General features: G+C 27.6%; 1 protein-coding gene across 3 annotated transcripts in view; it reads left to right on the forward strand.

Moving 5' to 3' along the window:
* Positions 1-13663, forward strand: part of LOC111686057 (uridine phosphorylase 1) — a 35451-nt gene extending 21788 nt beyond the window's left edge. For 2 of the 3 annotated variants that reach the window (XM_023448362.2, XM_023448369.2), the window contains 5 exons: positions 10372-10495; positions 11996-12343; positions 12408-12546; positions 12989-13182; positions 13250-13663. In XM_023448362.2, coding sequence (XP_023304130.1) covers positions 10372-10495; positions 11996-12343; positions 12408-12546; positions 12989-13182; positions 13250-13432 — 988 coding nt within the window. In that variant the 3' untranslated portion in view covers positions 13433-13663. Of the gene's footprint in view, positions 1-4132; positions 4577-10371; positions 10496-11995; positions 12344-12407; positions 12547-12988; positions 13183-13249 lie in introns of those variants that run through there. The other variant, XM_023448356.2, reaches the window with a different exon arrangement.
* Positions 13664-14653: the final 990 nt, after the last annotated feature.

Here is a 14653-nt window from a genome sequence, read left to right on the forward strand (position 1 = left end):
TTTTTTGTAATATGAGAATCATTGTTCTTTATAATGAAATGAAAATTTCTGTCATGACATTAAACAAATTAAAAAACAAATTAAATTAACAAACAAATAAAAAAAGTTAAGTTTATGGCAAGTAAATAAATTTTCTTCAAAAATATGAGAAGCAATTTTGAAATGAGAAGCAATTTTGAAATAATAACATATTTTCTATAAAAGATTTGTATCTTGACATGGAAATTATTAAAAAAAAAATTATTAATATATGTCATGACATAAGAATAAATTTTCCGTGGAAAATGTGAACATTTGTTTGTCATAACATGAGAACAAATTCTAAGTTTAGAAAAACTTTTGTAAAGACATAAGAACACATTTTTTTATTTCTTTATAAAATGTTTGTCAAGACCTTTTTTTATAAGATATTATACTTTTTATAATAAATTTATGTCATGACATCAAAAAAAATTTTTATAATCTATTTTCATTCACCTTTTGTATGTAAGTATATAGTAATCTATAAAAATAAATGAATACTTGAAACTAAAATATATTCACACACATGTTGCCAGTCATTAAATGTAATTGTCATTTTGACTTGTGAATGAAATTCTTACTCAGCTGAATTTTTTTTTATATTCTTACTTTCTGCTACAGATTTTTAAATCCAGATAAATTTAAACAAGCGCGTGTAAGTGCATTTTTCATATGCAAATTTTTACTACGTTTCAAATTTCTTTGCAGTTTTATAATAGAGAAAAAATATGCAAATTTTTGAACTACTGAATGAGATGTTATTTAATATAAATGAGATTTTTTGTGTAATTTTTGTTTGTTGGAAACTTTTCGTTTAGCTGGTTGTAAATGGTTGTAAATATTAAGAATAGAAAGTTTTAATTTGGGAAAATGTTTGAATTTTTAGATCATAAAACTTTTAAAAATTTGCATCACCGTTTTTTTTTTTTTTGTATCTGTTAAGTAATACATATACTATCTATAGTAATATCATAGTAATTAGTTAGTAATGATAGCAATTTTGAAATATTTTACTTGATATAATTATTTCCACATATCTTCCGAAATAGTATACAGGGAAGGCCAATTGATATACATTACAGTAAATAGTCTATACTGAAGATAAAATAAAAAGATATAAATATGTACATATTACAAAAACATAAGGAGCGTGACAAGATACTTTCACAAATAGGGGTTGATTTAAAACAAAATATAACTTCAGCTCTTGCAAAAATATACATAAAATTTTGTCTCAAAGTTTCCGACAAAAATGTTGCAAATATTTCATTCAACCGTATTTAAATATTTCATCCCCTATTTAAACAATTCATAGTCTACATCACTGGCACCTTTGTGCACAACAGGCCTACAAGATGATTGACTACGAGCCAAAGAACTAGAAAATAAACCTCATAATAATGAAATACTGGCCGTAAAACGATGACAATGTCAATAAAGAAAAAATAACAGATGGTATGAATGTTGTTGTTGTTGTTGCAAAACCAAGTCTACGAAGTAGCAATCTACTTAATTTTCAAATCATTTAAAAACAGTTGCAAAAAACGAACATCTGATATGTATTTTGCACAAAGGGGATTAAGTAAAGACGAATACATAAGTGTTTGCAACAAATTTTATATGAACTACATGATGCTACCACAAGGCTGATAAATGTTAGACCATAACATTTTGTCATGACATAACAATAACTATTGTAAAGAAAAAGAATTTGCATGACATTGCAAAAATTGAGTTTTAAGTAAATTTTGTTGTCAAACATAATTATGAATTTAGTTATTTAAAGACCACAAAATCCCCATACAGATATAAACATTTTTATTATGACATGAAAAATAATTTTATAAATATGTATGATTTCAACCATTAAATTTATATTCAGACATATTTGTCATGACATAAAGAAAAATTTCTCGGCATTAACATATATTTTTCTTTACAAAAATGTTTGTCATGACATAAGAATAAAAATATTTTCGTCATGGAAAATTGTGTAAATTTTTTGTCAAAGCATGTGTAAAACGATTCTATACCGATTGATATATTTTAAGCGATGGATGTAGAACCAATATCGTTGGTGTGTTGCAAACACAAGGACAAATAACACATAATAACCTCTTTCCTATAGCATTTAAAATCCATTAAAAAAATATACATACATATAACTTCAACAACAAACCTGAACTTGGTACTACTTGATTACGAAAGTGACCCTTAAAAGTATTGTGTTTTTGCAATCTAGAGACATACATCTCAAACTGCTTATTCTCTTGTCTCATTTTGCTCATATTTGCAACATTAAAGCGAACAGCAATTTGCAAGCAACAGTTTTTTCAACTACAGCTATATGTTTTGCCGAGATATACCCGGCAGTTCGCGGAATCTGTTTCATGGTTAGAGATCTAACAAATGGAGACGAACTGGATTTTCTTGAAATATTTAAAATAAAGAACCTTGATATATTAGGGTATTCGAACGTTTAACCGTCCATCGGTTATAGAATCATTATATAATTTCTAGAAAAAATGGGCGGCATACCTTATGTCTTGCCTAAACAAGCCTGACATCCATTTGAAAATTTTGTAGGGATACGGACTGACTCTCAAAGCGTTTGCAAAAAGTGGATTATCTTGAAATTGAATCGTAGATCTGGAAAATTATAATGTTTAGGGTAGCAAAGCAGACTGGCTTCTCACAAAACTACTGGGTAGTTTTTGTTGCATTTTTTGCAATTTCTACCCTAATTGCAGAAGTTTTAGTGGTGTTTGTTTTTAAGTTTATTCTGTAAAAGCAAAAATCCCCCGATTAGAATAAACAACCCGTTTTTATATTCTCTCCAAATACAAAACCATATTCAATACATATTCAATACGTGTTCGAATCCATACGAGAATAACAGCATTCTTCTGTTATTTATTCAATTACACTGCATCTTCAACATGTTCTCTTTGTAATTGAGTTTGATATTGATTACACAGACCGACAAATTTTTAACCAAGAGTTCAAAGTATTCTCTTTTAAGGGATTAGGATTAGGCCCCGCTAAACCCGAATCTGACTTCAGGTATTTTACTATCAAAATACTTTTGAATTTTGATTTTAAAATCTGTTTGTAGTTGCCGAGATATCATCCGCTAATGTTGACAAACGAACAGATGTCGTTTATTATATTGTAAAGATGATTTTCGGTCAACTGCAACATGAAAATATCTTTTGAATTGATTTCAAAATCTGTTGTAGTTGCTGATATATCATCTGCTGACGTTGACAGACGGACAGACATCGTTTATTATATTCAGAAGGTGGTTTTCAGTCAATTGTAAAAATATTTACAAAGCGTTATACCCTCTGCACTATAGGGGATACAGGAGATATCACTACACGATATCTCAAATCACGGACGAACCAATCAAAAACTTTCATTATCAGATAACGGGTTAAAATGCTAAAATTTACTAACACAAAAGCATTTTAAGTCATTACTTCAACATAGTGATATAATTGGAGGCAAGTACTTACCACAATTGCTTACAAGTAATTAAGGAAATCAGTCAATGTAAATTGTGTGATAAAACGTATACAGTTTCCATATCTTTTCACAGAAGCTGACTAATGAATTAGAAAGTATTTATTTAAAACATTATTAATTAGATGTTCCTAAAGCACTTCTTTGTAATCAGAATGATATGCAGTATACTTTTAAAAGTATATTCATAAGTGGTTACAATTGCAGATCATTTCTAATGGAGTAAAACTACGGTCCGATTCGTATTCGCCCAATCTTTTAAGAAAAGTCTGACTTGGTCTCTAAGTTTCGAATTTTTGCAAAATTTTTGTCGGCCTGTGTTATTAACTCACCTCAATTATTTTGTGTTGGTTTGTTTCCTTTCAATGTGTGAATGTATTTGTATTGATTGCATTTGATTGTTTAGGTTTTTTTATTCTTGTTTGTTTGACGACGACTCTCTTTTATTTCTGTTTGTTTTTGCTATTTTGTTTTTATGTATATTTCTTCTCAATACATTTTGTTTTTGTGTTTTTAGAGGTACAACATACATTCATACGTTGTTTAGCTGTTTTATTTGTATTATTTTTATAAAAGATCATCAAACTATACGAAAATATATCAGTTGTATTTTAGACTTCAGCGAGTATAAAACGTTGCGTTTATTATAAGACGTTTTCGTGTGTTACAAACATAAATACTTATTTGGACAAAAACAAAAGAAAAAAACAAGTTAAAGCCAAAGTAATAAAAAAATCAATAAAAACGTCTAGAAAATTCTTAATAGTAATAAATACCAAAAAAAAACATATTTAAGGCAAAAAGGGTCCTTTAAAGAAAACCTGTGATAAAGACAAATTTTGTATTTTAATAAAAAAGGTAAAAAAAAAATCATGCCTCCTACCGGTATTTCTCTTGATGAAGCTGATCATCATCATGATTATAAATCATATTTTGAACATACACACACCAATGGCAATGGTGCCCATTTGGTAAATGACCAAGAAGATGAAGAGGATGATATGTATGCTGAAGTTCGTGAACATACCAGGTATTAAAACGGACTAAAATTTAAGAAATATGGAACAGAAATAATAGAAATTTTTGAAATATTAGTGCTGAGGTTTATAATTCAACTTAAATTTGACAGACTTTAGCTTAAAATCAATTGAATTAAAGTTTTTTTTAATTTCCTATTTTAACAAAAAAATTTCTAAAAAAAATATAAATAAAAAGTTTTATATATTTTTACCGGAATTTTTCATACATAATGTATGTGTCTCGTGAATTTTATTTGTCTGTTGCTATTTTGTCATGACCTTGTAAATTTCAAATATAACTATACAGTTAGTATTAAATTTTGTGTATAATATTGTTTTTTTATTTTTGGCTAATTGTCAACAAAATGCGTCTATATTATTTTAATGTTTGCTAGTACCCTACAGTGTAACAAAAATTAAGACAACTAATTGGAAACAACAAACACAATAACAACTTAATTTATTAATTGGGATCTTTTCAACATTTCAATAGTAACACATAAGTTGAAATGGTTTAGGTGACTACTCACCAACGCCTCTTTGTATTTCCTACAAGCTGTAAGCAATTTTTATACATGGTTCCTCCGTTCATGTACTAGTTCTTTACTAAAATACTATACGAAACTAAAATCCGTTAAATAAGCCAAAGGCAAGTTCTCACAGAGAACACATTGTGGTAGGCCTAATATGAACAGAATAAATCCTAAACATACTCTGACAAGGAAGGAAAATGACATCACTTATACAACATGCCTATTATACATCATGATTCAACCCAGTTCACTTTTCATACATCTGACACATTTATTGAGAACAAATATCTGTTGTCTTTTCGACAAAATATATGTCCAATTCACAGTGGATGTCTTACAGTTGTATCGTTGTATATCATAAATAACTTTCAAATCAATATTTTTGAAAACAAATCATTAAAAAAATTTACCTCAAACTAAGATTTAATCGTACAACATCGATTGTACGAACAATAGATTCTGCCTTGCATAAGTCTTTGAAACAATATTCTCTTTCCGCTCCCCGAAGTGGACAAGAAAATGTCCAAAATTCTGCCCTATTGGTTACCGCTTGCCATGGTACCAGTTCCATTTCGTATCATATACACTTGACACCAACTCATTTTCAACGCTTAATCCCACTTCGACTAAATATATATCCAACTTATAGTCGATGTCGTACTGTCGTATCGTTGTATATCAGAAATACCTTTCAAAACTATATTTTTTAATATAAAAACAAATCAATAAAAAAAATTACGTACAACATCGATTGAGAATTTGATAATAGATTATACCTTGCATAAGTCCTTTAAACAACATTATTTTTCCGCTCTCCGAAGTTTACAAGATAAAGTCCAAAATTCTACCCCAATACCTGTTATATGGCCCCAAGTTTAAGCATTCCATCGAAAGCCTGAGAAAACACTTAACACTACCAGTTTCAATTCCCGGTGGGTTGGAGGGCGATAGTATTACAACTGCAAATATATGCATATAGTGGTTTTAATACAATATAGCGATATCCGTTGTTGTTGCAATAGTTCAACTGATGCCGATAGTTTTCTCCTGGTTCAAATACTTTCGGTTGATACAGCTGTCGCCGAAATGACAATCTTTACCTAAGTAAGAATCGAAGCGTTCGGAGCGAAAATAAAAATTTTAAAGCAACAAGTAATATCCTTTATTGTTTATTGTTGTCTTGTTAGCGACCAATTGGAGGAACTTGGAAAGATTTTTGTAGTTCATGGTCCATTAAGATATTTCTAAAACGACACCACTTTAAACATTACTGTAATATATGTATTACCTAGTAGTATGTAATGTTCATTGTTTTCGAAACAAGAGTAGTTTATCGGTTAGTCTAATGCAGGCGCGGATCCACGGGGAAAGGGGAAATTACCACCCCCACCCAAAACTTTTCATACAAAATATAAATATGAGGAAAAATAAAATAAGTGAAAGAAAAACAAAAGTTACCCCCAAACACTTGGGCTGGAACCGCGGCTGGTATGATGTAATGTATGTGAGGATTATAAGGTTCTCACCTAGAATATCGCAACGTAAAGTGACACCCTTGTATACTCTATGGAACCAGTCCTAGCCCTTTAGGGTGTACTATGTGCGAAGTAGTATCATTATTTGCAGATTCCAAATTCTCTATTTAAATTCTATTCTTAAACTAATGGTGGAATTGAGATTTTTATGGTCCAAAGATAACTAACAAGATTTATATTACTGATGTATTCGAAACCAGTCAAGATTACCCTAATTTTGTTTTTGTCAAAACTATAAACACTTTGCCTGTAGCTGTACCACTAGATAAGTGGTAAACAATTTGCTATATCTTACCCGCGTCATAGCTTTATCTACCACAATTTTCTTTTCAAGTGGTGAAATAGTTTTTTGAACTTTTCCACTATTTCACTAACGTAAATAAGAGAAATTTTCGTTTTTCATAAAAATTTCGCCTATTATCGTTGTCTAGTATAAATTTGAAAAGCAAAAACATGTCGCATGATTTAAAAAAAAATTAGTTTGTTTTTATATAAATATTTTTATTTTTAAAAACTAAACGATTCATTTTAAATTAAAAATGAAAAACTTAATTTGCGTCACATTATAATTGTTATTATTATTATTATTATTAATTTGTCTATTCTTATAATAAGACCATTTATTACACATACATAATGAAATGCAAAATTTAAATTTAAACGGAATTTTTATTCTGTAAATATTTACTTATGTCAGCACGTTTTTTTCAGCAACTACTTGTTGTCATTATTTTAATTTTAAAAATAAACTAGAAGCATTGTGATAAAAGAAAAAAACTATATAGTAAAAAAAGAAATGTCTAAAAATATTTTAAAGAAAATGCACAAATGGGATTTTGGCATTTAATTTTAAATTTTCCTAAACAATAAGTCATAGAACTTTAACTAGCCCCTAAGAACCAGTCAAAGGACTAGTTCTTAACTACTTTCTTTAAAGGAATATAATAATTTCAAGTTAATTCGCTATCACTTGAACTGAACCAATGTTTTTAAAACTTAATTAACTTAATTAACTTTCCAATTTATCGAACAAAACCAAAAACATTAACCTTCAAATAACCTATAGACAAACAGTTATTGCTGCATAAACTAACTTATTATATTACAATCAATAATTTATATTTAATCATTTAATCAATACAAAACAACTACAAAGTAATTACTTAACAAAACATTATTTATGAATAATATAATTAACAAAAAAACAAAATTATCAAGAAAAACAAAATTGTAATTAATGCCAAAAATATAAAAGTGCGTCATAATAGCTCTCATGAAAATAAAGGAGGTGTGTCCATGTTTATTTTTTTAAGTGTATTTCTCTTTTAGTCTTCATGACTCGTTTTTTAGCAAATTTCAATTACGAAAATTATTTAAAAATGTTTATTTATTTATTAAATTCCAAAGTTCGTCAGCACTGCTGGTGGGAGGTAATATTGTGGGGTTTGTACAATTTTATTGTTTAAAATTTCAATGTTATCTTAAACAAAATAAGTGCAACAACTACAACAATAATAAATTAAATGCAACTGTTTAAAAATGTTTGATAAGATAAAAAATGTCTGTTATTTTTTTTTTCATTTCCTTTGGTACTTTTTATTAACAATTATTTGAATTAGCATAATGGTTTTGTTGTTTTAATTATAACAATTGCAACAATTAACAATTTTATTCCTCAATGAGACACAGAACAACAAAATTTGTAAAATTCTAAACTTAGACTTAAAGTTTATTTTACGAAAGATTTCAGTGTTGAATCGAAATTTTTAAATCTCAATCGTCATCTACTTAAAAACGCAAACACTATATTTGGACTTCAGGCATAAGATTCGGATTGAGCACAGCTCTATCTTTTTGTTAAGTGTATTTTATTCTTTGGGTTAAAAACTGTTGTTGGCCTATAGCATCGAAAGTGGAAGTTGATAAGAGAACTTTGGCACCCACCACCAGAAAGTTCATTCATGTATAACACATTGAAATATTCTATATATTCTGGATCTTTTAAAGATTCTAAAACGATTTAGCTATACCCGTTCGTCTAGCTATATTTTGAAAACTCGATAAAGGTTAGGCTAAAGAAGTTAGAGGAATTAAAATTTCGTCAAATATTCTCTATTGATCGGTTAGAGTAATATCGATCTACGATTTCATAAGATAAACAAACTGGACGGAAATTTTACGGCAATTGTAAGACATGGATCTTATATAGAATCCAACATAATGGAACATTAAATCGAATACATAGCTCAATGCTGGACGATGGAACAAGTATTGCAATCCTAGAAGGTAGAACTAGGTCACAACAATAACATAAAGGCGAAGTCATTGCTATTAGTGTTAAATGGGCTGGATTATGCCTTGACATTTTCTGCATATCTTCCTGACAACATTGTAAGATCTGACAACTATAAAGCACAGTTTTAACGAAAGTACTAAAAGCACTTGCTATTAAGGTCAGGGAACTTGAAAAAAGTTAACAAATGCAACGTTTGATGATTCGAGAAAAGATTTAAAAAATAGGAACCACAGAATCCAACTTAAACATTTGGAATAGGGGAACAGTGATAGAACCACAAAAATAGAATTGTGTGAAAAAGTAACACAAAAAGTCTCCTCACGTAATTTTGAGAATAGTTTATTATAGGACTGGACATACAGAACTACAGGTAGTTCTAACCGAGTTGGATGATAGTGTTAAACTGAAATACTTTATCTACAATTGTCAAGCTTTTGCTAATTTTAGATTTTAAAAACTTTAGTTATGATATTATTCCGGATTTAAAGGAATTATGGAGCAACAGTTAAAGTTTGTGAAACATCGGGCAATAATTTCTCTCTCAAAACAACAGAACCTATGTATGTATATGTATATATAAAATCTTGCAAATTTAGCATATTTATCTTTTTCAAAATTATCTTACCTACGTTTTGACAACTATCCGCACTCAAATCAATCCAAAACGTTTTCAGAAGCATGATTTTCTTTAAACTAAGTTCAAATTACTACATACTTCAGATCCGTTAAGTAAGAGATATTTAGGGTAAAACATTTTTACAATATGGGAAATGTTCAATTGTGAATAAATATTTTTTGAAATAAGTGGGAAACGGTGTTTTATTCAGTATGAAAATAGAAGTTTAACTTGAAAAAATAATGTTAAATTTTTCTTTCTGTGTAGAAATACAATTACACTAAAACAGTTTATTGTTATTATTGCTATCATATAAATTATATTAGTTACAACATACATCGTTGATTTTCCCCCATTATATGGCAATTATTACAAAATAGTAAACTAATTACTCCAACTTAATAAGCATGACTGTGACTTAAATAAATGACAGATGATTAAAACTTTTACCTAATTAACTAATGCAGTTTTTTATTAGTTTGAGTTTTATAACCAGTATAAAAGTTTTTCATATGACTATATAAAAATATATAAAAATTTTTTTACAAAAAAACTTTCGCTTTAAAGTTTTATTGTTTAACATTTTAAAGAGTGCCAACATTAATTATAATAAAAAATTAAAAAAAAATAAATAATAATCACCAAATTTTGTTTAGGTGTTAAAATGAAAAGTGAATAACAATATAACAAAATTTATTCGGTTTTTATCAGTTTTTTTTTTTTTTTTTTGGTGCAACCTTCAGTTACTGTTTGTTTTAAATAAAATTTAAAAAAAAATAATTAATTAACAATTAACCCTTGACCTGTTTTATTTAAATTGTTTTAGATATTCCGATGGCACAGTTAAACTACGTAATCCCAATATTGAACTTATGGATCAGGATATTTTATATCATTTGGCCTTGGGCAGTGAGTCGCACGATTTACATGAAATGTTTGGTGATGTCAAGGTGAGTTTAAATTGATTATAAAGTAAATGAAATAAGGCCTAATGAAAAAATGCACACATTTGTAACTATTTGCAAGTTTAATAAAATTACAACGTTAAAACTTCCGCAAATTATTTTTGAATATTAAATAAAATCAATTATTTGAATATGATATGCAAATGTATCTAAAATGTAGTGCAATTGGAAATTACTTATATATAATTTTCAATTACTTTTTTCAATGTCTTTTCTCATTTACTCATTCTAAAATTTGTTTATTCATTAAATTAAATAAACTTAATAATATTTAAATATCACCGTTATTTTTTAATTTCTTAATGGAACTTGTTTAAAGAAATATCGCCAGATTTTTTGCACCAATAGAATTTCTAAAACGCAAGAAAAACGTGATTTTTATGTTAATTAATTTTTTAATAAAAGTTGTTTCAAAAAAAAACAATAATAATGTTAATAAAAAATAACATACAGTAGATAACAAAACAAATCGACTATTAATAACAAGTCAATATTTCATAATCGGTCTAGTCTATATTCTAGACAATAAGATAGTATATAGCCCAGTCTATAGTCTAGTCTAGTTTGTGTAGTCTACAGTCTATAGTCTAGTCTATAGTCTAGTCTATAGTCTACTCTATAGTCTAGTCTATAGTCTAGTCTATAGTCTAGTCTATAGTCTAGTCTATAGTCTAGTCTATAGTCTAGTCTATAGTCTAGTCTATAGTCTAGTCTATAGTCTAGTCTATAGTCTAGTCTATAGTCTAGTCTATAGTCTAGTCTATAGTCTAGTCTATAGTCTAGTCTATAGTCTAGTCTATAGTCTAGTCTGTAGTCTAGTCTATAGTCCAATCTATAGTCTAGTCTATAGTCCAATCTATAGTATAGCCTATAGTCTAGTCTAAAGTCTAGTCTATAATCTAGTCTATAGTCTAGTATATAATCTAGTCTATAGTCTAGTATATAATCTAGTCAACAGTCTAGTCTATAGTTTAGACTATATAGTCTAGTTTTTATAGTATAGTCTATATTTATGCCTATTTTATAGTCCAGCCTGTAGTAAAGTCTTTCATTACAAATTTCAACTTGTTTTGCTATTCACAGTTTGTTGCTTTATTTTTATTTAATAATCTCAACCATAACCAACCTTAATCTGCAATCAAACAAAAAATTGACAATTAATGCTGCAAAAAATCTTGATATGGAATATATTTGTTTTTTAAATAAATAATAATATATTCAGCAATTTACTATATACATATTAAAAACATTTAAATAATAAGTAATGCGCATATTTAAAAAAGGTGATATAATTAAATGATAAGAAAAATTTAAACAAAAAAAACTGATAAGTGCAATTAATTAAAAAGTCATTCATTAAGTCTTAAATTATTAAAAAAAAATTCTGTATTATATATAAATATATATGTATTAAACTAAATAATAATCTTTAATATTTCATCTATATCTTTCCCCTTTCTTTCAATCAAAAAAAAAAAAAAACAGTTTGTTTGCATGGGCGGGACACCAAAGCGTATGGAAAACTTTGCACATTTCATAATGAATGAAATCGGCTATAAATTACCAGCGGGCACAATGTTACAGGACATTAGTGCTTACTCGTATCGTTATTCCATGTACAAAGTTGGTCCAGTACTTTGTGTTAGTCACGGCATGGGAACGCCCTCTGTTAGCATTTTAATGCATGAAATGATTAAACTAATGTATCATGCCAAGTGCCATGATCCCGTTTTCATACGTATTGGCACTTGTGGTGGTATTGGTGTTGAGGGTGGTACTGTCATCATAACCGAAGATGCCTTGGATGGTCAACTACGGAATTCGCATGAGTTTGTGAGTATATTGTTTTTGTTTTTGGTTTTTTAAAATAAAATATAATTTAAATTTTAAAATTTAGACCGTTTTGGGCAAAACTATACATCGTCCTGCTAAATTGGATAAGAAATTGGCCAGAGAACTTAAATCTTTAGCGAGTCAAGATGATCCTTATGATACCATTATTGGCAAAACTTTATGTACCAATGATTTCTATGAGGGTAAGATTTAATTTTTAGTTGCACTTAATTATTACATTAAGTTTATAATTAGTCAGTTATTATTTGAATGAGTAAATGTTCCATAAATTATTATTATAATTAGTGGTAATGATTTCTATGAAATATTGTTAATTACAATTACTTGTGAAGTGTAATTGAGTAATAACTAATTATATAAAATTAAAGTTTTTTCAGTTATAATTATTTGTAATTGCAATTTAACACCATTCCAATTACTTGTAATTTTTACTTAAGAAAATTCCAATTACTTGTTATTTTTACTTAAAACCATTCCAATTACTTCTAATTTTTAATTAGATATTGTCAATTACTATCTTATAGGGGAAAAAATTAACACAATTACAAGAAATTTAAAATTTATTAATTTCAATTACAAAAATAATTGGCCATGTACTTAAGATTATATTTTTTTGTATTCTAGGTCAAGGACGTTTAGATGGTGCTTTTTGTGAATTTACCGAAGCCGATAAAATGGCTTATTTAGAAAAATTACGTGAGCATGGTGTGGTTAATATTGAAATGGAAAGCACCATATTTGCAGCACTGACATATCATGCCGGCATTAAAGCTGCTGTGGTGTGTGTAGCATTGCTTAATCGTCTAAATGGTGATCAGGTAAGCAAGAACTTTAATTTAGTTTAAGCGAAAATAAAACTAAATTCATTCGATATCTCTTACTCAGGTCAATGCGCCCAAAGAAGTTATGAATGAATGGCAGGAACGTCCTCAAATTCTAGTGGCACGTTATATACGCAAAGTATTAGCCCAAAAGGGTCAATTGAAAAATTTCTTCGGTCAACAAGGTTCCATTAAATCGCCCAGACGTTTCAAATTGGTGCAACAAGAATCTCAAGCTCATGAATAAGTTTTAAATAACAAAAAGCCGAAATATTACCAAATAAATTTATTGAACTACAAATTATTTTTGTAGTTGAATTATTCTCATTAACACAAAACACAGAAGACAGACACACTAAACTATAAACTAAATAATGTTATAAATAAATTAATTATTAAAACTACCTTAGGTTATAGACTAAACAGAGTTAAACATCTTTCTAAACCTTTGAAAAAAAAATAATAGACATACTATATACATACATATATAAATACGTTCTTTATTCCTCTTAAATAAATCTAAAACTTAATAAACAAATATATAAATATATTAAATAAACCAAATTATTATACTATAAACATATTTAAACAAAATATACATAACTATGTAATATATGGACATTTAAGACAAAAATTAGATTATTTTTGTAAAACTTATTTAAGATCGTTTTGAAATTTTTAAATTTTCTTAATAAATTTATTTATAGTTTCACAAGAATAATATTAAAGTCTAAAATTTATAAAACTAAAAAAAAAAATACAAAAAACGTTTTATAAATTTTGCCTTTTAACTAAAAATTTGCAAATTCTTTGTGTTTTGTTAATAATTATGTTTTTTAAGAACAATTTTTGTTGTAAGCACTAATTAAACAAAATATTATTTAAAATAAACCGTAAATTCCATATTTATTGTAATATAAATAAGTCAATTTCATTATACTTTTATTTTTTTATTAATTTCTTTTTTAAGGTTTTATTATTATTCTTTTTAGTTTTATTTTAATTTTTTTATAAATATATATCAAAACAAAGCATTTAATTTGTGTAAAAAATATAAAATAATTTCTTAAAACCAAAACAATTTACTTAGTTTTAATTAAAAATATTTAATTTACATTGAAGTAAATATATCTAACTATGTTTAACAACTTTGTTTTATACACTAAACTTAGCAACATGTTGCTACAGAAATTAAAGCATGCATTTAAGTTAAAGTAAAGATTAAAGACTAGTCTATAGACCACACTGTAGACTAAACTATAGACTAGACCATAGAGTAGACTATAGACTAGACTATAGACTAAACTATAGAATAGACCATAGAGTAGACTAGACTATAGACTGGACTATAGACTAGACTATAGACTAGACTATAGACTGGACTATAGACTAGACTATAGACTAGACTATAGACTAGACTATAGACTAGACTATAGACTAGACTATAGACTAGACTAGACTATACACT

The sequence above is a fragment of the Lucilia cuprina genome, chromosome 4 (assembly GCF_022045245.1).
Source record: "Lucilia cuprina isolate Lc7/37 chromosome 4, ASM2204524v1, whole genome shotgun sequence".
NCBI classification, from domain to species: Eukaryota; Metazoa; Arthropoda; class Insecta; order Diptera; family Calliphoridae; genus Lucilia; species Lucilia cuprina.